General features: G+C 41.1%; 1 protein-coding gene across 1 annotated transcript in view; it reads left to right on the forward strand.

Annotated features, from left to right (window-relative positions):
- The window catches only part of aacs (acetoacetyl-CoA synthetase), a 62,313-nt gene extending 37,149 nt beyond the window's left edge, over positions 1-25,164 (forward strand). The window contains exons 11-18 of the mRNA XM_061729569.1: positions 3,395-3,459; positions 8,379-8,501; positions 19,501-19,614; positions 21,644-21,769; positions 21,982-22,051; positions 23,608-23,666; positions 23,909-24,111; positions 24,980-25,164. Of these exons, the coding sequence (XP_061585553.1) occupies positions 3,395-3,459; positions 8,379-8,501; positions 19,501-19,614; positions 21,644-21,769; positions 21,982-22,051; positions 23,608-23,666; positions 23,909-24,111; positions 24,980-25,117 (898 nt within the window). The 3' untranslated portion in view covers positions 25,118-25,164. The remainder of the gene's footprint in view (positions 1-3,394; positions 3,460-8,378; positions 8,502-19,500; positions 19,615-21,643; positions 21,770-21,981; positions 22,052-23,607; positions 23,667-23,908; positions 24,112-24,979) is intronic.
- Positions 25,165-26,279: the final 1,115 nt, after the last annotated feature.

Genomic DNA, 26,279 nt, shown 5'->3' on the forward strand with positions numbered 1-26,279 from the left:
ACTTGAATATCACTTACTCCGGATACGTTTCCATTTGTGTCAAAGCTCACGCAGGTAAGAAGTATTGTGTTTTCATTACCTTAGGCTTATCCAATAAACACCACAGATTGCTTTTTCGCTACCCAATGCGAGTCACAATCCCAACTGACTCCCATATGTGAGAGGATTAACAAGTTATGACACTCCAGGTCCACTGTCTGGGTCCTGTGCTGTGGAAACAGATGCTACGGACCTTATTTTCTTAGTCTGGGGACACGTGCTGCCAATGAAGCAGCTTAACTACTGATTCCATCATGTGGAAAACTCCCGGACAGTCCAGAATGAACCACCAGGTATAGGAAGCTGCAGTGTTGGAGCAGCTGTTCACATGCATTGCAACAACATGCACATTATTAATGTTCATAGTGACCTAGGCATGTATGGGATACATCATAACAGAGAGCCCCTGCGTTACGTTTCCAGTTCAGTCTGCTGTTGATCTGAACCTCCTCTTATTCTGTCCAGCAGCTTGCATGAAATCAGTGTGAGTTTACAGCATTTGAGTATCATTCTCTATTCTAGTCTACTGAGGGCTATTCTGTTGGATGCATTTAACAGCTTTTGCCACTAGATGTCAGTACGTCCTAAACACTGGACTTTTTATGCATGACAGATGGCCAGCCTACCAAAGTGATTTATATTATTAGCAGAAAGACTGATTTATATTATTGACTTCAGAACATTGTTTTTTATTTTTGTTGGTATGTAGGCATGTTTTTTCTTCTTCTTTGCATGAGATACATTTTCTGTTTTCTTCTGTTTTCTTTTCCTCTCGCATTGCAGAAATGTCAAACATCTCTTAATATTGTAAGAGCTTTAACTTTAAAGTAAAAAATACAACAAAATAATGTTGAACATTTTCATAGTAATTTGGAAGAATAAATAGATTATAATAACTATTTTAAAAAAATAGTTCAGCTTGGCAAACAAACAAAAAAGCTAATTAAAAATATAATTGTTTAATATTTTAATTTTCACTCCAAACAGTTTTAACACTCATCAAAGAAGTTAAGATTTGAAAATTTCCTTCGTTGTATTTTTTTTTATAATTTTTGCCTCAGTGTGATGGACTACGTCGATTACTCTAAAATGATTCATGATAATGAATCACAATACAATAATGTATAGGTTTTTAAGTTTATGCACAATAATAATAATTTAAATAATCATAATTTAGATAATTTAAAGATGTTTATGCATTGGACCCGTGCAGGTATAATTAACTTCATTCGTCTGACCCCCACCGTGGTCACTCACCTCATCAGCAGCATCTGTTCCCACACAGAGAACAAATCACATCTTTCATCAGAAACCAATCGATTTATCGATGAGATGTTTGTGTCTCAGACAGATTCTCACATCTTTGAACGACAGAAATAGTCATCTTGATGATATAAGGCGACTTGATGTCAACAAGGATAACCTGTAGAGAAAGAGGAGGTAGAAATGCATTCAAAGGGTTGGACTTTGTTCTGTTTTTTAAATTAAATGTGGAGGGAGGGCCAAAGTGACGTTTTGTCACGTCTTGCCGTCCTCATGTTCTCCAGGTGTTGGCACCTGTCAGAGTGACTTCCCTTCTCAAAGAAGAAACTTTACCAGAACGATTTAATCCCAGGATTGGAATGTGCAAACATTCTGTCTGAATCACTCCCTCGTCGAGCTCCTGAAAGTGAGACGTTCTGTCCTCCTGGTCTTTTCTCCTTTGCCTTTTAATCAACGAGCCGCGTTTTCAGCTTCCCCTCGCTCTGCATTTACACGGTGACTCATTCTCTTCCACTGGCAGCTTTTTCAAGTACGACCGGGCTATTGAGCGGCTCCACTGGAGCAGGTGGGATTAAGGGCAGAAGCTGTTCAGTAACTTCTGCCCTTTTTATGATTTTTATTTACGTTCGGTTCAGATTTAATGAAGCAACAAATGGCGCGCCGCCAAAGGTTCAGCGCCAAAGTCATGTTGACTGAAGCGGTCCGGCGTCATCTCCCTCATTTATGCTTCACCGGAAATGGAACATCCATCCGTTTGTTGAGCTGAACGGTGGCAGGAGGGCACGACTTTAACGCCAGCATTCCTAACCATCGCAGCTCTTTCTGCTCCCTCATCTCCAGATGTAAAAGTAGCAAGAAATTATATGTAAAATGCAGAGGTAGGTAGAGTAGCCAAAAATTGTACTCAAGTAAAAGTACTGTTACTTCAGAATAATATGACTCAAGTAGAAGTAAAAAGTAGTCATCCAAATAATTACTTGAGTAAAAGTAAAAAAGTACTTGATGAAAAAACTACTCAAGTACTGAGTAACTTTTGAGTAACGTCTGATAAAATTTTTTTAACACAACCATTCAAACAGACAAAAGTACAAAATAATCATCTTCAGGCAAATTAAATCAATAAAATAAATTAAAATGAATAAAAAATAACTTAAATTAAAATAATCTTAAAGTAAATTCAAGTACTTTAATAAATAAAATAATAAGAGAATAAAAAAATAAAAAAATAAATTAAGCACTAGTAGCACAAAATTTCAAGCCTTTGTACTTTTCTTTTTTAACCAGGCAGAACTAGAACAAACATGAACTCATAGAAACTCTGTGTGTGTTTGAGTCTGTGTAAATGTGACAAAACATGCAAAAACTAACATTTTACCCAAAGAATCACCCAGTGATGTCATGAGATTGACGCGTACGCGGATAAAAGGGATAAAAGAAAAGTAACAGCTCAACGTAGCTTAATGTAGCGGAGTAAGAGGAACAGTTTCTTCTTCACAAATCTACTCAAGTAAAAGTAAAAAGTATAGTGTTTCAAAACTACTCCTAAAAGTACAAAATTTCCCAAAACTTACTCAAGTAAATGTAACAGAGTAAATGTAACTCGTTACTACCCACCTCTGGTAAAATAGTGTTCATTTGGCAACTTTATAAAGATTTAAGTGTATGTTTTGGGAAATAACAATACGACAAAGACCTAAAGCGATTATCTGGGTTGTGTGAAGATTAAATCTTCCCTCAACCTTTCTGTTCATCCCCATAACGATGGCAGAGTAGTGACAAATCCAAAGCTGTGTGTGATTTTGTGATTAAACCCAGTCAGGAAGTCACATTACAAATGATGTTTGGCAAGTAGAGAAGCTTTGGTCTTTTGGTCTCAACAATCTTTTCCAGTTTTGCTTCGGTTGCCGGGAGTTTCTGTTGTTAAAATGTGGAATCAAGCACATGCAAGCAGGACGGCTTAAGCAGCGTCTAGTCCAGGGAAGCGGAACTATGTTTATTTTCTGTTTTATTATCTCCAAAAATGTGCCTCTGATCTGGTTTTTGTACCAAAACATGTCCCACATGTCTGTGTGTGTCTCCGTCTCTTCTCCAGCATCACTATCTTTGGTACCGGGGCCAAGTGGCTGGCTGTGCTGCAGGAGAGGAACCTCAAACCCTGTGAGTTGGACTTACTCTGCCTCACACACACACACACACACACACACTCACACACACCGTATGCACGTTTCACGGGCCTGCACGGGGATGTGCACGGCATCAACTAAACTTGCATAAATAAAAGGAAGGAATCAGGTTAATACACTGATCATTTCTGAGAATGGAGGCCAGCACTGAAGACCTTTTATCTTTCTTCTCTAACAGTTTTCTCTGTTTTTTGGTGTGATTTGAAACCTTAAAGCTGTTGTTATGGTTACGCCTGGCATCCACACATCCATGTCAACCCAGAGGATGGTGAATTTTCTTTTTGTACCACATCAAGAGAGCTTATAAAAAGCGATACATTTACGCCAAATACGATTGACAGACAGTCTGCTCACCCGATTGGCTCGCCCTTATCACTTCCTCATCCCTAATAGTCGTGCTACCGCACTTAGCGAGGTAGCTGCACTGAGCCAGCGGCGGCTAAACGCAACAGTAATTATTGATTTCACCCCTGAGTCAGCATGTGAAGCGGTATATTCCGCCGTTACATCTGCTGGCAGCGGTGCAGATATTTCAGCAGGGATGTGATGAAGGAGCTGGTAGCCACCGCTAACTTTGATTGACGTAACGGCGGGCGAATTCCCATCGGCTTCCCGATCAACATGGCTGCGCTCAGTGAGAAGACAAACGGTCTTTTAAATCGTACTTCAAAAAACCAATGGGTCACGTGACTTCATGCCTCGGCCCTTGTGTTTTTGTAACAGGTTTGGATCAGGTGTGAATAATGATGAGTTGTTTTCCTGCATTTATTTGCTTCTGCAGAAGACATAAAAACACATTTAGCAGTCTTCTGGACCCTTTTCTGCACTTTCTTCTCCCTCATCAATGCAACACAGCACTGTCTGATTTAATTGATTTTCTTTTACAATGCATAGAAATGCACTCTTACAATATACTAAATAAAAACTATTAAAACAGACAGGAAAACACTTTGTTTTTAACTAATAAATCTCAAACCATAATAGCCAATATGGGAACAGTGACACCTAACGGTCAAAACATAACGCTGTATACGTGGGGTAAACACAGCGAAAATAATTACATTTAACAAAGGAAACATACCTGCAGAAGACATAAAAACACATTTAGCATTCTTCTGCACCCTTTTCTGCACTTTCTGCTCCTGAACAAGTAAAATAACAAGGAGGAAATGTGTGTCTGGTTTACATTACGCACCAGCCTGCCGTTGTACAAAAGGCGCGAAAGCAAAAACATCCATAAAAAGTATATTAATGGTTAAAACAACATAAAACAGCTACGTAATGTTAGTGGTATTTAAATTATCAAATAAAACAACTAATTAAGATAAAATTCACAAATTCAACAAAATGAATAAATGATAAATAAAATCCCCAAATACAATTTGAAAACAAAAATGATTAAAGTGCATTTTCCAGCTGTGTTACACACGCTGCTGTTTCTCTGTGCAGCTGTTATTAGCTGTAATTTGGAGGGTAAACCATAACTTCTGAAAGTGACAACACACAATCTACATCATACTGACATCACTGGAGGTCAGCGCACAGATGTCTTTTAGCGGTGGTGGAAACAACAACAACATGCAGATGAAACGGCAGTCAACATGTGCATGTGATTGTACTGCAGTTGCCTATACGTGCACAACAAAGACTATCGGGAGCTATTATGAGAACAATTTTCTAGAAAGGGTTATTTCCAGCGAGGTTTTCAGCCTGGTGGTTCTTTGTTTTAACGTTAAATGCTGGTGTAGACGCAAGTCACGTATGTTTTTAAACTGTACCTGTGAACTGGTGTGAACAAAGCAGTGGTGTAAAGTAACGAAGTACAAGTACTTCGTTATTGTACTTAAGTAAGATTTTTGAGAATTTGTACTTTTATTGATACTTTCATTTTTCTGTACTTTTACTTTTACTTCGTTACATTTTCAAGGAAAAAATCGTACTTTTAATCCGCTACATTTAAAATTGGACACGTCGTTACTCGCTACAAATTAAAGCCATGAGAACAGCACAGCGGGGGCTGATTTATGGTTCCGCGTTACACCGGCGCAGAGCTACGGCTTAGGGTACGCGGCGACGCACACCCTACGCCGTAGCCTAGGCGTAGGTGTGCGTCGATTTAACGCGGAACCATAAGGCGGACGGGAAGGAAGGGGGCGAGTGAATTGCCCGTGATTGCCCGGCGGCGGGTCCGTGACGAGACACCTTTAATACCGTTAATATTATAGATCCATGCGAGACACCTGGGGCAGACGGGGAGACTCGGCCTCCCCGAGAAGGAACCGCGCGACCCGTCGCGTCGAGTACCGATGAAGACTGAAGCCTGAATTACCGCGTACCCTACGCCGTAGGCTCTGCGTTGGTGTAACGCGGAACCATAAATCAGCCTTGAGCGGCAGCCGACGCTCAAGCCGACGAAATTAAAATGGGTTAATGGAAACAAACGCTAAAGGGGTCAGAATAATATCACCATTATTTAGAGTTGTAAGCAAATTCTTGGATTCTTCATTTCTTTGCAATCCTTTTGAAAATAATTTTGTACTTTGAATTTTGTACTTTGTACTTTTTACTTTTTACTTTTGTACTTAAGTACATTTTACACCATGTACTTTTGGTACTTTATTATATTTAATTTGAGGTACTTTTATACTTTTACTTAAGTAATTTTCTTAATGGGTACTTTTTACTTTTACTTAAGTAATTTTCAAGCAGAAAATGTGTACTTTTACTTAAGTACAATATTTTTGTACTTTTTCCACCTCTGGAACAAAGCCTCGATCACATCTGTTGGCCCTTATTAAACTTCCTGCTAACCTTCTTATACAGTATGTCATTATTTTATTTTTCCTATTATGGGACCTATTCTGAAAAACAGGTTTTTTCTTGCTTTAACATATATAAAGTGGTCTCCCCTCAGCCTGCCAACTCAGAGAAGGAGGAAAGCAACCAAATTCTGCAGTGTCTGTACAGCCGCCCGGATGAGCCATCCAGTGTGATGTGGATCTACGAGCCGTTCAGATTTTGCTCATTTTCGTTATGTAACCAAAATGCAAACCACGCCCACAACTATAAAACCGTGTAACTGTATGCGATCGTCTGACTATCGTAGCACTGCGTGACATCGGACGCTCTCTGTCCATCTCCCTCCAGCAGCTGCCACTTTATTGAGGTTTTTGTAGTGAAATGAGGAGGAATCATAGAGATAACTTTTCATTTCAACTAACTGGATCAGCCGTTCCTCATCATGACTGTTTCCTACAGCGCTTTCAACCGGCTTTCAACGCGAGCGACAGGAAGAAAATAGAAGCAGGGCGTCCGACAAATGTTCAGCTCAAAACGGTGCGGTGCGTCGCTGCAGCCAGTTAGGACAGTCCAATAGAAAATAAAGCAATGGAATTGATTTTGTCGCTGACGCTCGCTCGCATCTCATGCAGTTATGACACGGTGTAACTCCGCCGGCCGGAGCTTCCGCCATTTTTTCGTAGCGGTGTATCGCGTCATTCAGGCAGCCAATCAGCACAGAGCCTCATTATCATAGCCCCGCCCACTCATCCTCCAACAATCCTGCATAGATAATGAGGTTAGAGAATGAGATGATAAAGACATGGTTTAGAGGCTGAATTTCTAATTTATTTAGCAATCAAAAGCTTGATTTTAAGACATTCAAGGTCTGTTTGAAATAAGGATTACTGTAGATGCCATAATAGGTCCCGTTTAAGGGCCAAATTAGTGGTGTAACAATTGTGGGACTGAGCGTTCTACACTCTTATGCTCTTAGATATATTGTTAAAAGAACTACTAATAAGTTTGACATTACTGTAGATCTACTAATGCATTAACATACCTGGGAGATTTCATAATTGTATGATGTGAGGAGATCAGACAGGCCCGGATAACAGGTGAGGACCGGGAAGTTGGAAACCAGCCCCAGCTCTGAAAACGTAAATACGCCCGACCTGTGCTGCAGCAGATCCGATCTGCACAGATCCACACATAGCGTGATGGCCTGATCTGCAGAACGCATGCTGTATCTTGCTAAATTTGGGTAAAACTTCAAATAAATATATGTGTGAGTCCAAACCTGTTGTCTCTCCTCTGATTTTGACTCCGGCGAAGTCATATTGGCCAGACTTCAACACAATCCACATGTGTTGCTTGCAATTATTGCATTTCCCATTGCTCTTATGATCACCAGAAATGTTCCTGTTTTTGAAAATGCTGTCTGTCCTCCATGTGAGCTTCTCCCCCGGCCACCTGATCCTGTGTGTGTGTTTGTGTTTGTGGAGTCTTATTAGAACCCTTATTAGAGGAAGGGAGCATGGCAAAGGGAGATGTTTTTGGCTGTGCTGTTGTGTGTGTGCGTGTGTTCGTGTGTGCATGCGTCCACTGGGACGGGGGATTTGACTGTCCCAGTGGAGAGGCCCTTTTCCCTGCGTTGACATTTGGACTGAACACCTGGAGGCATGGTGGGTGGCAGCAAGAGTTCCTGCTGCGTATGTGCATGCATGTGTGTGTTTTTGGAGCGAGGGGCCGTAGCTGGAAGCTGATTAGTTCACCGAGTGTTACTGGCATGTGGTTTGGGAGTGTGTGTGTGTGTGTGTGTAAGAGACATAGATAATGCATGTGTGTGTGCACACTTCCTCCCTTTGTCCCCCAACTGCAGGCTTCTCCCCTTTTCCCCATTACAACACAAAATCAATGCTCCAAAAGTACTTGTTTATTACAAATCGGACCACACAGTTCAGTTGCTGATGCCTCATGATATTTGATACAAAAAAAAACATTTTAGGAATTATTCAGTGTTTAAATTAGATGAAAATACATTTTGTTTTATTCATTTGTTAATTGGTGTCTGCTCCTGTTCAGTTCCGTAATTTTTTGCTCTTTCTCGTTCAGCGGAAACGCACAACCTCCAGTCTCTGCACACCATCCTGTCCACAGGCTCCCCTCTCAAACCTCAGAGCTACGACTACGTCTACCGCTGCATCAAGGGCAACCTGCTGCTGGGCTCCATCTCAGGTGACTCAACGCTCACTCTTCTGATTTCTCTTCTTTTTTTGGTTTTTCTTTACTTTTTTTCATTCATCTTGGGTCTAAAATTGACCCTTTTGTCAAGTTGCTAGGTCAGACAAAACTGTCATCTCTCCCATCCACTTCCATACAGGGTTTTACATCACTTTATTTCTAATTATTGGACCAAAGAAAATCAATAGCAACTAGATATAAATAAAAAGGAACGCTTTGGGTACCGTGTTGTGAGTTTAAAAAACTGATGTTTTTGTTGAAAACTAGTTATTTTGATTAGTTTAGCTGAGGGTTGAACTACGAGTGCGGCCGTTCACATAGCTTTTTTCGTAAATTACCATTGGGTTTGGGATGAAATGTATTCCTCTGATTCTCTCTGGGTAGCGGGAGTCACAAGTGCCCCAAACACACCACTTAACCATTTTAAGATAGATAAATAAAGGTTGTAGCCTGCTGCCGAGCCGACTTTGTTTTGAAAGTACGGATCGGATTTCTGCCAGTTTGGAGATAAAAATACGCTGCACCCTCACTACCCTGTGTGTGGTGTGTTCCCAGGTGTTCCTTTTACTAATATGAAATTTTGAAAAGATAATCCAGTGATTTAAATTTGGATACAAAACAAGTAAAAACTATGTTTTATCCATTGATGTGAACCAGAGAGACGGCTGTTTTGTCCAACTGGATATTCTGCCCGGAAGTAGCGACAGAGAATGATTTTTCTGATTAGTCAGTCGGGGACCTATCAGAAGGCTAACAAAGCGTCAGTTGTAGGAGCTTTAACAAACTTTGCAACTGCTGGCAGGTGAACTTATCATGTGATTCTTGAGAACTGCCACAAAGTAGAAGCTAACATTACATTTTAAGAGAATATAGGATTGGAATCTTAAAAAGAGTTGATTTAGATGGAGAAACTCTTTTTTTTTTTTAAGGAATTAACACACACTGTCCAAGATTCTCAATATATATTAGGTACAGAATGACTGCCATCCCATTTTATTTTTTGCACTACCAAGAAATGTATCAATTTTAAATATTTATTGATAATAAAGATTTTGCACTTTGGAAGGTGCAAACCTTCATCATCTGTATCAGGCAGTCAGCCACAATAACAGAGTTGTTGGGTTTCCTATTTCTTTGGTGAACATTTTTAGCCCCAACTCTCAGCCATCTATTTCAAGGGGCATCGGTTGGGGCTCTAAAGGTTCAAATAAAGTCGAGCTATATATGTCTATAACCCTAACCTGTTGTGAGAAGTATGTCCTACGAATGCCGAGTGGCTTTCGTAACTAAATCAGATCCATTAAAGAAGAGACAAATTGACATGAAGCTAAAACGGAAAGAAAATTAGTGCTTGTGCTCTGGGGTCAATGCAGATATCCGTTATCGAGTTCTAATAGCTGTGACCAAATATTCAAAGGTTTAGAAGCTCCAGAAGTGCATCGGATGCTGGTGAAAAGGTGAGAGAAAAAGGTTGCTATTTCTTCCTCTTTATTGCCTTGTCGAGCAGAAAATTAGAAACCGTAGTCTGGGGGGGAGAGGCCTCGATAAGTGTTGTGGAGGCATTGGACGAGAACCAAAATTTAGTAAGAAATAGAAAATGTATCATTCTGGGAGATGAAATCATTAATAAAAAAGGGGGAAAAAAACCCTCTACTTGCAACCAATCAAAAGTTCAGTAATTCAGAAGGATGGGGAAGGTGTAAAAAATCAGCTTCATGAAGCGGATTTGCAGGTTTTTAGCCAGCGGAAGTAATTGAAAGTATCTGTTTTTTTTTTCCTGTGAAAGACTCAAAATTGTATAGATCCTTGTAAAGATGGCAAAAGCACCATTTCTAGCTGTTCTGATTCTCACTTGACAAACAAATAGCCTTCTATCCATCCCATAATAAATTCTGGTATAAGCGAGGGTGGTGTAATTTGTCCGATATGTGCCGTCTTGTTTCCTCTCTCCACCCCCCCCCCCCCCCCCCCTGCTCGTTACCCAGAAATCTGTTGCAGCAAAATATTCTGAAGGATGTCTGAATCCTAAAAATAATAAATTACAACGGCACGGAGCGAGAAATAAATGAAAGTTGAGTCGCATGTCGTGTTGAATTCACATTGGTTTAAAATGACATCTCCAGAATAAGGAAGTCTCAGATCGGTGAAGGCCTGTCCCCTTGCTTCCTAGCTCCTTATTTTACATATTTGCTTACTTTTAGGAAGCATTGTCTTCCATCCCTATTATACAAAAGAGAAAACTTGGTATCGCTTATGGCACGATGTCACGTATCAGTAAGGATGAAGCGGAGCGAGACCAAAGAAGAGTAAATTATGAGGCTAGAGAGAGATCCCAAGACGAGGGGTCAATAATAGGCAAATTCTATCATTTAGAAAAACTGATTATTGGTAAAAATTAAAGCTTTTTTTGGAGTTTAATTGAACGTTTACTTTCCCGCTGATGGAGAAGGAAAACGTCTGATTAGCAGGACACGGGTTACACAACTACACCCAATAATTTTGGACATTGAATGTTTTATTTATACGATAGTTTATTTATACATTACTTTTTCTTGTTGTTTAAAACTATTCTTTCATTTTTCCCAGTGGTCGAATTATTTAAGTTACTTTCTTGGCTTTTATTGACGCAAAACTGTGAAGAGTGTTTAAAATTCAGATACTGTCTCTCGAGGAGGGAAAAAAACGATTCCCTCAATCCGGGAGCGTTTGAATCACATTAAGACGTTTATGGAAACGTGGTGTTTAATATGTCGACTACAGACTGGACGAAGGAAGGGATTATTCAACCCCCAGATGCCTCATCGCTGCACAGCCACGTGTACCTGTTGAAGTACAGTTATGCCCACGTTGGATATGATCTGGATATTTAACTTGTAGAGCGTTTATAGCAGATTTTGTGTCAAACCGATGCTCTTCTTCAGTCTGAAGAAAAGCAAAATGCGCTCGAAACGTTACAACGTATTGATGTGCTAAATAAATCTGCACTAGGGGGCAAAAGTGTGCCGTCTCCTCTCTTGTTTTCTCCTGGATCTTTGCTTTGAGACCAGCACCTGTTGAGCTATTGGATGTGCACGACCTATTTTACCCTTTTGTGTCAAACCGATGCAAAATCATCATTGGTGATGAGAATCTGGTCTACGACTGTGATTTTATGTTCTAAACAGAGGTGTCTTCAGTATTCACATTCATTACTCAGGTAGAAGTATAGGTACTAGAGTTTAAAAATACTCCTGTAGAAGTTGAAGTATCAACTCAAGTTTTTTACTCAAGTAAAACTATAAAAGTACTGGTTTCAAAACTACTTAAAGTATAAAAGTAAAAGTAATGTAAGGGGGAAAAAAACCATTAAGGACAAAAGCCATTGAAAATGAATGTATCTTAGTATAATGCAAATATATTAAAGAACCATATATGTGTACTATTGAGCATTAACATGTGTTTCAGAGAGCAGGAGATATGATGACTAGTTGCCTATAAGTATTGTAATGGTGCAAAAAGTCAAACTTCATGTTCATGTTATCATTTATCCTAACCTTTATTGGAATGTACATCCAAGTTTAGTTGCAGGAATCTGAGGGAACGGATGTAAGAACAAAACTGGACAAGAACATCTGAAACAACCACAACCAAATTCACTCTATCCGGATGGAGCAATTTAACTGGATAGTTTTTTATTAAAGGCCGAAATGAAGTAGAGTAACGAGGCTGTTTTTAAAATGTAAGGAGTAAAAAGTACAGATAATTGCGTGAAAATGTAAGAAGTAAAAGTAAAAAGTCATCTAAATAATTACTCCAGTGAAGTATAGATAACCAAAATTTCTACTTAAGTAAGGTAACGACGTATTTGTACTTCGTTACTTGACACCTCTGGTCCTAAAGACCAGAAAAGGTGAAGGAGGTCATATTCTACAACATTTTTTTGGTAAAAGTTTGCTTTGAAGTTTCACCGCTCCATCCGTCAAGACTGTAGTTCCCCGAACTGTAGTGCAAACGTGAATGTTTTGAGGCGACGCCGGCCCTATTCCCGTTCCCCATCTTCCCTCCTCGCCAGTGTTCGTCTCTCTGCTCCCTCCGCGGAGCAGTTTGTCAACTCAAACCCCGGCAGGAGTTTAAGGAGTTGACGGTCACATTTAAATCGAGCCAAAATGTTGCTTTTTATTGGCCGCGTCTAAACTAGTTGGTAGCGACTCATTAATGAAAATGTAAATATGTTTGTGCAACTTCTCGTGATCCCAAGTGAAGCAGCAACGCAGCTGTGAGACTTGCACAAAGGGCTCACACACACACTCACTCACACACACAAAATCCACCGGAATAAATAATACATAACTGTGTATTTTCTTCAGCGAGCAGCCGTGCACACACACTTCCACACAGACCACAGCCTCTGGTGATGCTGACAGATCAATAGAACCCTGTCTGTCTTTCGCTTTGACTCTTGAAACGTTTAACATTTAGCACAACCTGGGTGACTGACGCATCACACACACAACACACACACACACTGAGCAATAGCTCGGAGCATCACTCTCGCACGGTTAGGCACACAGTTATTGTGAATGACAGCCCTAATGGGGGTAGCTTATAGCCTCACATGCAACAGACACCCGGATTCAAACACGGGCAGACTCACATCGACGTGCCTTCTGAAAGACCGGACACGGGCGTCAATCACAAAGCGGAAGGATGGCGAAAGATAAAAAAACAACAGTGGTACGGAAGCAGACTGCCTCGGGTTGTCATTTTCAGCATCCCTCCGTGCCTCTGCTCGTCTCAGCACTCGCGCCGCTTTTGTTTGTTTTTTTTTCACACCGTCGTCTCTTGTAAGAATAAGCTACTTATCGAGGCACACCAAGCTTTTCCTGATCTTTCCCTCGGATCTTTCCCTTTTCTGCAGAAACTGTTGATTGAACACAGGGTGTCTTACGTGGGAAGTGGCGAGCAAATAAATTGCATGCATCACATGTAAACCACATTTGGGCTTCAGTTGTGGGGACATACGGAGTACCTAACGTTGTTGTAAATAAGGAGATGTATTTGGAAGAATAGAGGCTCTGGCAGATGCTCATCACTATCAGTGAATCAGACAGCGCTCCTGGGGGATCATAATGTGTCACTGTGACAGATGTGGAACCACATAGAGTTATTAGAGTTATTTACAATACGCATTACAGAGAACACACCAACAGATTATTTATTGAATCAAGATTACTGAAACTTGTATGATTTGGTTAAGTTACAGACACTCACAATCATGTACACTTACCAGAAAACTTCCAATACATGTTTACTTTCAGTTCAAATAATGAAGATAGTTGAAGAAAATTTAATTTTAAACATCTATTTGCCCGAACAACTTTAAAGCAGATGAGTGTTTCTGTTGTTGGAATTAAGTTATGGAATTCATTACATGATGATTTAAAGGGCTGTATAAACATATTTCAGTTTAAAAAAAAAAAAATTAAAGAGAAAAAAATAGCAATGTATCGATGAAATAGTCATTTATAATATGTGCGTATGGACACAGATAATCTATCTTTGATTTTTTTGTTTTCCTTTCTTTGTGATGTTAACGGAGTAATTGTAATTGTGCAGACCATCTGTTATTATTGTTAAATTTGGTTTTGAAGGAGGGACAGGTATAATAAGATTTTCTTCTTCCTGCTCCTTTCTGGTTATGGAATATGCTTTAGTTGATGATTGTGTTGTTGTTATTTTACTTTTTTGTTTTTTCTGTTTGCGTATTTCAAAGATCGGAATAAATAAAAAATAAAATGAAATATACTTATAAATGTATATAAAATTTGGATTATTTTGGAAAATAATTTTGATTAAAATAGTTTTTAAAAATGTAATTTTTTTACACCTGGGTTATCTTTTAATATAATCCCAGGTAGTACTGAAAGAAATTATTTGAAACACATTGGCATAAAAATGATCCTTTTTTGCTAATTTATTTGAAATTTCTCCCAGAGTTCATAAAGCAGCCAGGATCAGGACTAGAAGCCAATACAGCACCAATATGATCCAGTTCACTAGAGTGGAATTTACCCTTCAAAATCAGAGTACACGCTGTGTGTTTCTGTGTGTGTTTCTGTGTGTGTGTGTATGTGAGAAAAGCAAGCCCTGCCCCAGTCGCTTTCCATCGCGTTGCCAAGGGCAACAGCGGGCTGGAGCCCTCTTGGCTGCCAACCAAACTAACCTTGACCCCCGAGGTCAGCGCTCTGTCAGTGTGTGTATCCGTGTGTGTGAGGACTTATTGTAGCATATGTGCCTGCGTGACCACTGACTGGTGGTCACAGAGGCATATGTGATGGACCCTTTCCCAGATTTCACCGCGCATTTTCACCCTCTGCACCTCTTCTTTTTCAGTAATCTTTAGCGTGCATGCGTGCGTGCGTTACCCTGTCAGCAGGGACGCCAGATTCATGCATTTCTTCACCGGGCGATTTTAACCTATTCACTGCTGGAATCCCTCAATCCTAACATACCTCCGTCTGACGACCCATATGCTGCTTCCCGGTTCCCCCATAGCTCCACCCCCCCCTTCCCATCCAGACACTTTTTACAAGTACTGTACATATGCCCCAATATGAGACTCTTACGACATGTTTCCTCTTTAAAGTAGCTTTTCCCCCTGATCATATTCAGATGTAAACAGTGTTAGTTTGGTCGCTTATTTGCAGTTGGAAGATTTGTGAATAGTAAATGGTTCAATGTTAAATGGTCTAATGGTGCCATTTTTTCCACTTTACTTAGGTTTAGGTTGGTACTGCCCATTTTGCTCCTGTGTTTAGTTGTGTAAAAGTAATAGTAGTGGGTCTGAGTATCAGGTGAATATCACCTCCAACATCTATCTTTTTCCACTGTGCCTTTATTTATTTAACAACACTTCAGCTTAAATAAATGTAGGTATTTCTAAGGACCCCTATAATTGAAACCTTTGCACATCCATCTTGAAGCAGTTTGACTGGATACATTTATTATTAGTCTCATTGTATTTGGTTTTTACCAAACGTGGCACTTAGCTTTCAGGTCAAACAACGTAACTATTTTTTAACCTTCCACATTGATTCACGGTAACAATTGCTTCTCTAAGACTGTTTCTTATGTCTTTACCTCTTGGCATTGCCTTAACATCCACCTGAGCAGCAAACTGCTAAAACATTAGCAGCTCTTGGGAGATTGTATTTTACAAGAGGGCCGAGGATGATCAGCACCTGGGTGCATCGTATGGAAGCAGTCAGGGGGTACTTGGCCCTTGTGATTTATTGATTTTTTTATGGCCCGAGCACTTACAGTGCAAAGGCCCTATTGTATCTGTAGGAATTTTCCTTCTTCTTTCTTTCTTTTTATTTTTCCGACAAAATGAGGGCCTTTTTTCCCCCCTAAACGTGCCCCAAAGTCACCAAATTTTGCACGCAAGCCAGGCCTGGTGAAAGATTTAATATTTCATGGTTTGCATTAATGGGCGTGGCCTAATGGCTCAACAGCGCCCCCTAGAAAACTTTGTGCCTCAAGCCCCACAATACGGTTTGACGTACATGCACGAAAATCGGTACACACCTGTATCATGTCGCAACATAAAGAAAAGTCTCTTGGCGCCATGGTCGAAACTGAACAGGAAGTCTGCTATTTTCAATTAATCGTGTAATTTTGCCGCAATTTATGCCATTTCTTCGGCCGTTAATACGGCCCGAACCGTAACGTGCACCCAGGTGTGTTATACATCAAAATGTGCGTCTCCATCCTGCGACAATGCGCATTACTTTTCTCAGTCAAAAGCGTTACCGTGGCGACCCTGGACACCAAAAAGCGCATCCACCTTCATCTGGTTGGTCCATATTTGATAGTTCCTACTTTCTGCCATAACGTTTGAATGGTTTGATATAGAGAGTCGTGGGTGGTGTCATCCGCTAAATGTCCAGGCCCGAAGAATCTACATGCAAGTCATACAAGCGCTTCCAGCACGCCTGAACGTGCACAAGGGTGCGAGGGCCCATTCATCGCTGCTTGCAGCTTTAATTATGACTTATTTTTGTTATACAAATGATGGCATGGTGGAACAAGATACTTAGACAAATTATGATCAGGTGAGTTTTTGTGTTTTTACACAAAAAATAAACAGCATTAAAGTTGGAAGTAATTATAACTGCATATACGGTAATCAGGAAGATCTTTTTTGTTCTTATTCACGCAAACACTCTTCCAGTGCTTCTAAATAAATGCACTCTGTACATGGCATGCAGTGCCTTTTTCTCCCCACTATAATCACCCACTGATGAGCTTATCAGAAGACAATGGAGTGTTGTTTCCCGCCCGAGTGGGGCTCTGGCACGGGGAGGGGCTGAGGTTTGGACCGCCGGTCCTGGAAATCTACCACCTCCGTCCCGGAGGATGTTCAAAGCCCTCGCATCTCCACCAGCAAAACTGCACACACAGACAGTAAAAGAAAAGAAACAAAAGCAAATCTTTTTTTATCTTCAGAATCGTTGCTGCTGTTGGGAGAATAGGATCAGCGTTACAACGCATCGTCTTGTTCGTACATACGGTCACGTAGCAAGAGATGGTTGGCATCTCTAGAAAGCCACAGTGGCTTTTTAGCTTGAAATGTATCCGAGTACGCGTGTTCATGTGAACGCTTGCGTGCCCACCTACAGGCGGTGAGTGTGACAATAAGATAATTGCTCATCTTCCCACTAAAAGTGTGTTTGTGTTTAATCAGAAGGCAAAGTTACCACTTCCCCCAGGGAGCCAATTAAAGCTTAATAAAGAACCTGGCAGACAGAAAAACCGAGAGACTGTACAAATAACGGAAGGAAAAGCAAGAGAGGGGGGGGAGTGGTAGAAGGGCAGAGAGGAGTTGAGAGGAAGGGAACAAGATGGATGGATGTAGCCTGTGATACAAAGAGGAGCGAGGCAGGGAGGTAGAGAATGAACAGTGGGAGGGGAGATGAATAGAACGTGTCAGAAATAGTAGATGATTGGAGGGGAGAAAGAGACAAATGGGTGTGTGTGTGAGTGTGTGTTGCGATTACATTTATAGGAAGCTGCTGCAAAGGAGCAGGATTCCTATATAGGTCAGTGAAGGTGGAGCGGCGCGCTAACGACGCCTGAGTGTGGCAACGGTGCCAGGATGGAGCCGGTTCTAAGTCAAGTGGTGCGTCCACTTATGTGGCAGCAGGGCCAGATATCCATGAAGGGCAGAAAGTGTTGAAACACTTAGCCATGCAATAAAACAATCAAAAAAGATAAAGAAAGGGGCTGAATTCAGAGGCCTTTGCCTCCGTTGATGGGCGTGAGTACAGAGTTTGGTTTGGTGGACCTGGAGAACAGACAGTTGGGCAGAGGAAACCGCTGGGGAACAGGTGTTGAAAGTGGAAGCAAATTGTGACATGAAAAGAAAGCTGTATTGTTGATGTTTGTGACTTTACATGCACACAAAAGCTAAGGTGAAAGGACAAGCGTGGTGTTGCTGATGTGAGGTCAGTATTGGCACTTTTCCACTAGTACCTACTCAACTTGGCCTGGTTTCTCTTCCATAACAATACAGCACCTGGAGCAGAAGTAGGAGGTTGGAGTGAAGCTGCTCTGACGTATTTGATTGTGTGTCTAAACGAAGAAGACAACAACACTAAAGATGTAGAACCTGGAGGAGATGATAGATGTGCTGCTGGATCTGTGGCTTGTGTTCATATCAAGTTAAAAAATGAGAGTGGGAGAAACTTCAAGTGGCGACGCTTTTTGAAAACTCCGTTGGAGCCGTGAGCAGCTATGAAGTGACAGAGTTCCTGGTAGATCTGGTCGTTCCTTATCGCCGTCTAGATCCCTTTTTAATTCTCTCCTCAGCCGCCAGCTTTATGAACATCTGCATGAAACAGACTTTTTCATTTTGTCGAATAAAATGAACAAGAAGCCACCGTCAGAGTCGCTCTTTCACTGATGTCACATCCTGACTCAGATGTCTGACTCCAACCTCCCGACCAATTGTTGGCCTGTAGTGTGATGATGTCAGATACAGCCGACTCAGCCGCTTAGAACCTCGGCAGAATAGTTACAGAAAAGTATCTACTCTGCACGTTAGACCCCTAGTGGGAAAGAACCAAACCGAGTGGAGGTGAGCCGAGCCGGGCTGAGTAGGTACTAGTGGAAAAGTGGCATAAGATAGATGACAATTTTTTTTTTTTCTTCCAAGAACCGGTGACTAAACATGGAAAAAAACGAAACAATGATGCACGGCTGCAGCACAGTTTGAATCAGGTTCGGTTTAATCCGTTAATATGGTAACTAGTCTCACTGGTGCTTCAAAAAGAAAGGAAAGAAAGGAAAGAAAGGAAAAAAGGAAAGAAAGGGGAAAAAAAACTACGCACCCAACAAGATGAGGAAGGACGTAACTGTTGTGTCCAAAGCCCGGCTCTTAATGAAACCCCAGAGTCCACGGTAAACGTCCTTGGATGTGACCGCAGGAGGTCGGCTTTCCTTCTGCAGGAAAAGCGGACCTCGTGGAATAAAAGAACTACTTTTGAAAGAGAAACAATAAAAGCCTGTTTGGGCTTGTCTAAAATGCATGTTTACAAGCCACGGTACCGCTGGGAAAGATCTTAAATTAGAACCTTTTACATGTCACATCAGATGCGCGTTCACAGAGCTCGGAAGAGAAAGCATTTAAAGAAAAAGAACATCATTCCCACTGTGAAACTTGGAAGAGGCTCAGTCATCTGATGGGACTGTTTATGCGGCGTCTGGCACAGGATGCCTGAAAGTGTTAGCGGCGTGTCTTTGAAGGAAGGTTGCATGAGGTATCCGAAGTCAGTGTAAAACAAACTTTGATCAAACCTGAGAGAAACTGGCACTTCAGGATTTCAAGTTTACAATTCACAGCATGTTTTGGAAATAAATGCTAATAAAGCCGTGTCCAAGGTTTCTGACTGTAATGTGAAGGGAAATCATTGGCTGCAACATTTCAATGTCTGCTTCTGTTTTTGATCCCCAGGCGGCACTGACATCGTGTCCTGCTTCATGGGTCAGAACCCCACCGTCCCGGTGTATCGGGGGGAGATCCAGACCAGGAATCTGGGCATGGCTGTGGAAGCGTGGAGTCCTGACGGTGAGACGGCGTTTAAATGTTCAGAGATGGAGAACATCTTTGGCACTATCAAGTTGTAAAAAGATTACAGCGACATGTGATGACTGAAGTTGCTTTCGTCATCGAAAATTATGCCTAAATATCGTCATCAACGAACCTTTATCACCTGAGGAAAACGAGACGCCATGAAAATGCTGGTCATGTGAGGATAACTATAATTTAATCTATAATGCAATATTGTAGATGAATAAAAACGAGACTAAAATGTCAAAAACAAAGTAACATAGAGAAGAAGAAACCATCTTTGGATACACTTTCCTACATAGACGTGGAAAAGAAAACCCAATGTGTCGTCGAAAAAGAAAAATATGGGGAGAAATGCGGAAAAATAAATATGTTGTAAACTCAAATTAGAGTCTTCTGTATCTGGAATGAATGTTTTCTTGAGTCTATAAGGTAACAATAATATAATAATAATATAACCTTGTTTGAATTGTAAAATGGGTTTGGCTAAATACAATCTGACTAAAACGAGACTAAAATGGTCCTGGACAATTCTGACTAAAATAAGACTAAAATGCTCAAACTTTTAGTCGACTGAACCTTGGCATGACTAAAAGGAGAATGAACGAGACTTAAAGGCCAATCCCAATACACCCCCTTTCTTTCTACCACTAAAAATTAAGCCACAAATTTTAGGGCCCTTGTAATCTTCCCTAGGGCCCAGTCCCAATACACCCACTACCCCTACTTTTCAGCACTACCCCTAAATTGTGCGTGCTACGTCACTGCGTGGTTTACGTTCGGGTATGTAAGCGACTGCGTAGTTACGTTTGCACATACGTCACACCATATCAGGAAGCCCAGAGCTAAAAGCTGTTTTAATTTCCGCTGCAGCGCTGTTAATATGCCACTTTATTAAGTTTTAATATTTTTTCAGGCGTAAAAGTAACCGTTAAGATCGTCAACCTGGGCTCAGTTTATCCAAATAACGCCTGTTAAGAAATTTGCTCCGAAAATTTTGGGATGAGAACTCGGGAGCTGATTTATGGTTCTGCGTTAAATCGACGCAGAGCCTACGGCGCAGGGTACGGCGTACGGTGCGCGTCGCCGCGTAACCTACGCTGTAGGCTCTGCATTGGTGTAAGGCGGAACCATAAATCAGCCTTTATTCTGGCGAGGTTTGAAAAAGACTTTGCAGCAACGAGCAAACGAGTGATTATGTACATTCACTGAGTGAATATTATGAAAGTAAAATATATATTTCTCGCTAAAAATGTAATCAAAACGCATTTTTATGCAGAAACTAACTCAAAATATTGATTTTATTCACTAAAAAATAAGAAATGTCCACCATGTTTTTTTTTTTTGATTCAGTCCGCAAATGACAACAAAAAGCATTCTGGGAAATTTTTCTGGGGGATTGGGACTGGGCCTAAAACTAACAAAAACTAAAATGATAGCTTGACCCAAAGACGAGAGTAAAACTAAAATTGAAACAGGCTGCCAGAAACAACACTAGTGATGACTTGCTTCTCTTCCTGCAGCTACAGAACAAGACTGAGCTTTCTGGTTGAATGAAGGGTATCCATGGCTGAAAAAACCTGCCGTGCTATATTATATTCCACTATTTCTGTAAAAATGACAGACGAAGCAACTGGAAACCAATATTTTCCATCGACAATCTTTTGGGAGTCTTTAAAGGCATCAGAATTTCTCTCATTGATTTCTTTTGGCCCGTCCTTCCACATCTGCCTTCTGCAGGCCGCACCGGCGAGTCTCCACCTCAAAGGAGGCTGGACTGAGGGATGATTTGAAGCCAGTTCTGAAGGAAAAGCTCTGGATTTTTGTAGTCGATCTCTAAGCCTATAACACCACCCAGAGGGAGGAGGTCGGGGTTGTGTAAAAGCACACGGGGAAACACACCGGGGCGGCGTACGTGTGTCTACACGCAAGTGTGTTGTGGGGAAGCACACCTGAAAAGAAGCAATGTTGGCCCTGAAAGATCTGACTGGTGTGTGTGTGTATGTGTGTGTGTGTGTGTGAACAGGTAAGCCGGTTTGGGGGGAGAGCGGGGAGCTCGTCTGCCTGAAGCCAATCCCCTGTCAGCCAACTCACTTCTGGAACGACGAGAACGGAAGCAAATATCATAAAGCTTACTTCTCCACTTATCCTGGTAAATATTCCACCTACGTGTTTACATAAAACCTTCCTATCAAAACACATCCCTCATACACACCAGGTAATACTTGTGTGATTTCATCAGTGTACAGAAAGTATCCCAGCATGCAGCTTGTCTACGGTGCATGTCCTTTTTATTATGTTGCAGTGTTATCTTGAACCACTTGGCAATGAGAATAAAAGTTTGAACTCTGCTGTTCCTTTTAGGCGTGTGGGCCCATGGGGACTACTGTAAAATCAACCCGAAGACTGGAGGCGTCGTGATGCAGGGTAGAAGGTCAGTCGCTCATGTTGAAAGATGCAAATGTTTGCATGTAAAAAAAAAAATAAAAAATGTTCAGGGAAGCATCAAAATCCGGAGTCACTTAGTTTGACACCTTTACCAAACACGGAAATTCGATCTCCACCTTGATGCAACTAAATGAAAAGATCTAAAAAAAAAACTAAAAAAAACTCAATGGCATTGTTTTGAAAATATAAACACATTTATTTTGATGATGCAACACAACTAATGCACAAAAGGATGTGCCAGTAAAGCTGTGGTGGATATGACAGGTGAGGGCGTTACTGGGTTAACAAGGAGCATCCACCACACATGTCAGTACGGGTTATGACTTATCAAATCCATCAGAAATGCATAGATCATTGGCTGCTCGGTGGTGCAGTGGGTGGGGCAGCGGCTCATATACTGAGGCTACAGTCCTGCAGCGGTCGCAGGTTTGAATCCCGGCCTGCGCACTTTGCTGCATGTCATCCCCATTCTCTCTCTCTCTAACCCCTTCCTGTCTGCAATTTGAATAAAGGGCCACTAGAGCCACAACAATCTTAAAAAAAAAAAAAAAAGAAATGTATAGATCAAATGTCAGTATTTAAGGGGCAGCACTGGAAACCATCATTGGATGTACACGACCTTCAAGCACCAGAAGGAGGGCTGTATAAGAAACCGTAATATTACAGTTTAGTGGATCATCGTGGGTTTTGAAGTACCTGGGGAAAAAATGTTTTCCAGTCTTTCACTGCCTGCAGGAATGTAACCATTTTACTTGTATCAAGCCTTATATCACCTATGAGCTCATCTCTGATTAAAATAACCTTCTTTTGGGGCTAAAAACAAAAAGTCAGGCTCAGATTCTATGTTCCAGATATGAGAAAGACCATCTATACTGTCATCAGCAAAAGATAAAAAAATCAGCATCTGTGATGTTATGTGTGTATGGATTAGTAAAGTTGTGTAACTAACTGGCTCCTGTATGAAGGTGCCATTGATGCAGACAATTGTCTACATGTTTTGGAGACCTACGGTACCATCAACGCAACAACCTTTCTCTAGATGTCTGTGGAGATCAGTGTCCGACCTAATCCTCAGTCTCCCATTGAGAATATGGGTGGTGGTAGTTTAGTGGCTACAGAGGTGGGTTTGGGTCTGGAGGACTCATGTTCAAGCCCTGGCATGGCAACCAAGATGAACCACCTTGGGCCCTTGAGCAAGGCCTTAACCCTAATTGCTCCCCGGGAGAAATGGTGTGATTGTTCCCTCAGATGGAAGTCGCTTTGGATAAAAGTGTTAGCTAGATGCTAAATGACAGTAGTAGTAGAATAGATAGGTCCATCCTGGTCCTATAACAGACTGCTGAGTAGTTCAAAAATGGACACATTTGCAAAACTCCAACAAATCGTATCCTCGGTTCTCAAGCTAATTTTGTTGATATTTTCCAATCACAAAGACACCAGTCATCGATTTTATCTCGAACTTTACCATAATGGAAGTGAGTGTGTCACAGGAAGGAACGAGAAACCCGAGGTCTAAATGTTAAACTTGTGCTTGTGCTGCAGTGACGGGACGCTGAACCCCAACGGAGTCCGTTTTGGGAGCTCGGAGATCTACAACATTGGTGAGTCTTTACCTTCACGAGTGTAGTATAAGCCATCCTACCATACAGCCATGTTAGCCCTCGATAGAACTTAGTCGTTTCCCAGGACGGATCAAACGCTGGATTTCTTTTTTCTGCAAGAATGTCATTCATCCTTTTTTTGTTGTTTTAATGAATGTGCTCCCATCATCTCCCGCCTCTTATTCACCGTATTCCTCTCATCTCTGTCCTCTTTTTCCTCGTCTTCTCTCTCCTCTCCGCAGTGGAGGCTTTCGAGGACGTGTCGGACAGCCTTTGCGTCCCCCAGTACAACACGGACGGAGAGGAGCGGGTCATCTTGTTCCTGAAGATGGTGCCTGGAAAGGCCTGCTCCCCAGACCTGGCCACCAGGATCCGAGGAGCCATCCGCAAAGCCCTGTCGGCCCGACACGTCCCCGCCCTGCTGCTGGAAACCAAAGACATTCCTGTAAGTCCAGCTGCGCCAACTGCAAAAACTCCAAATATTAACAAGAATACAGGACTGTCTCAGAAAATTAGAATATTGTGATAAAGTCCTTTCTTTTCTGTAATGCAAAAATGTCATACATTCTGGATTCATTACAAATCAACTGAAATATTTCAAGCCTTTTATTATTTTAATATTGCTGATCATGTCTTACAGCTTAAGAAAACTCAAATATCCTATCTCAAAAAATTAGAATATTCTGGGAATCTTAATCTTAAACTGTAAACCATGATCAGCAATATTAAAATAATAAAAGGCTTGCAATATTTCAGTTGATTTGTAATGAATCCAGAATGTATGACATTTTTGTTTTTTTAATTGCATTACAGAAAATAAAAAAAATTTAAAAAAATTAAATAAAGAACTTTATCACAATATTCTAATTTTCTGAGACAGTCCTGTATTTGTCTTATTTGTAGTTAAAATAGACAAAGAAATCTCATTACACTTAAAACAAGACTCATCACTGGAAAAAACAACAGTTTTCACCTGTTTTTTTAGTAGATTTTCACTTAAAATAAGTAGAAAAATCTGCCAGTGGAAGAAGATTTTTTTGCTTGTAATGAGAAGATAAAGATTTTTCTACTTATTTCAAGTGAAAATGTACTTGAAACAGGTGAAAATTGTCAAATAAGTTATTTTTCTGGTAATGACTCTTGTTTTAAGTGTAATGAGATTTTTGACTAAAAATGAGACATTTTAACTAGAAATACGACAAATATTCCTGGTAAGATTTTGAGTTTTTGCAGTGGAATTCCCAGCCGCCCGGTTCCCGGCTGCAGACGTTGGGTTGTGGGCTCCACTAACAGCCTTCTTTTCGTCCCACCAGTACACCATCAGTGGAAAGAAGGTGGAGGTGGCGGTGAAGCAGATCGTGGCCGGCCGGGAGGTGGCGCAGCGGGGCGCCTTCTCCAACCCCGACTCACTGGACCTCTACAAGAACATTCCCGAGCTGAAAAACTATTAGAAATGAGACTTTGCAGAAGCGGGGAATAGACTTGCAACGGAAGAAAACAAACAAAATCAAACCCTGATAAGCTCAGCCTTTCCACTATCCTTATCTAGCATTTGCAGGGGAACATTACGGAGGTACTGTTTTGCTTTATGCTGGCATAAAAAAGGAAATATGTGTTCTCTCAAAATAATAACTAATTATATATTTGTAATACGTTGTTGACGCAAGGAAGAAACTTTTAAAAACATGAGGTACTTTCATCTCGCAGCTGCTCCAAGTTTGCAGTGTTGTACAAGTGAACCTAAATGAACCTTTGGGTGTAACACGACGTGAACGTCAGTGCTTGTGAAAATGCTCGTGTCCTGAATCTGGCAGTGGAAGCGTGAAAGCGTGGCAGAAAATGCTTTGCTTTGGCTTTACAGTTTGTTTTTTATCATCTAGTGATGCGCCACGTCTGTCGGTGGTTCGCTGAAAAATGCACGCAGCTGCGTCTCGCATCACCCAAAAGTTAAACACAGTGAGCCGAGCATCGCCGAGGGCTTTCACATACCAGTCGGAGTTTACTTGAAGGAGCTTGGGATGTCGTGCTAAACTCGAGGAACGCCGTCATCGATATCCGACACCTCGAATGAGCCGATCTGAACCTCTTCCTGTATTTTCTAGGACTTCTGTTTCATCCTGGCAGGACACGGAGCTATGGAGTAACGTAGAAGCACAGGCTTTTCCTCGCAGGGATGATTTTCATCCGTCAAAACTCGTCCTTATTTATCAAAGCCTTCATCCAAACGGTTCAACGGAGGTTCAGATCCAAAAGGGTGTGAATGTTCCTCTCAGCACCGCTGCAGCCTGCGTGTTTTAGGAAATGTATTCTCATCGGTACAGCCTGTTAAGGCCTTTTCACATACGAAAAAATAAGATATATTTATTGAACTAATGTGCGGCAAAAGCCTGAAGGATAATTATTGGTGTAATGGATGGACTGCAGTACTTTTGCTCATTTCACTTTTACAGAGGGAATAGAATCATATTTGCAAATGAAGTTTCCAAAAGCGTTGCATACTGTTGTCTACTGAAATGTAAACCTTTTCATACATTTGTCATGTGTTTTTCTGATTATTGCAAGCATGCAAGCAGATCGGCTGTAATTTAATCTTTAAAGTCACGTCGGCTTCTT

This window comes from Cololabis saira, chromosome 9 (genome assembly GCF_033807715.1).
Source record: "Cololabis saira isolate AMF1-May2022 chromosome 9, fColSai1.1, whole genome shotgun sequence".
NCBI lineage: Eukaryota > Metazoa > Chordata > Actinopteri > Beloniformes > Belonidae > Cololabis > Cololabis saira.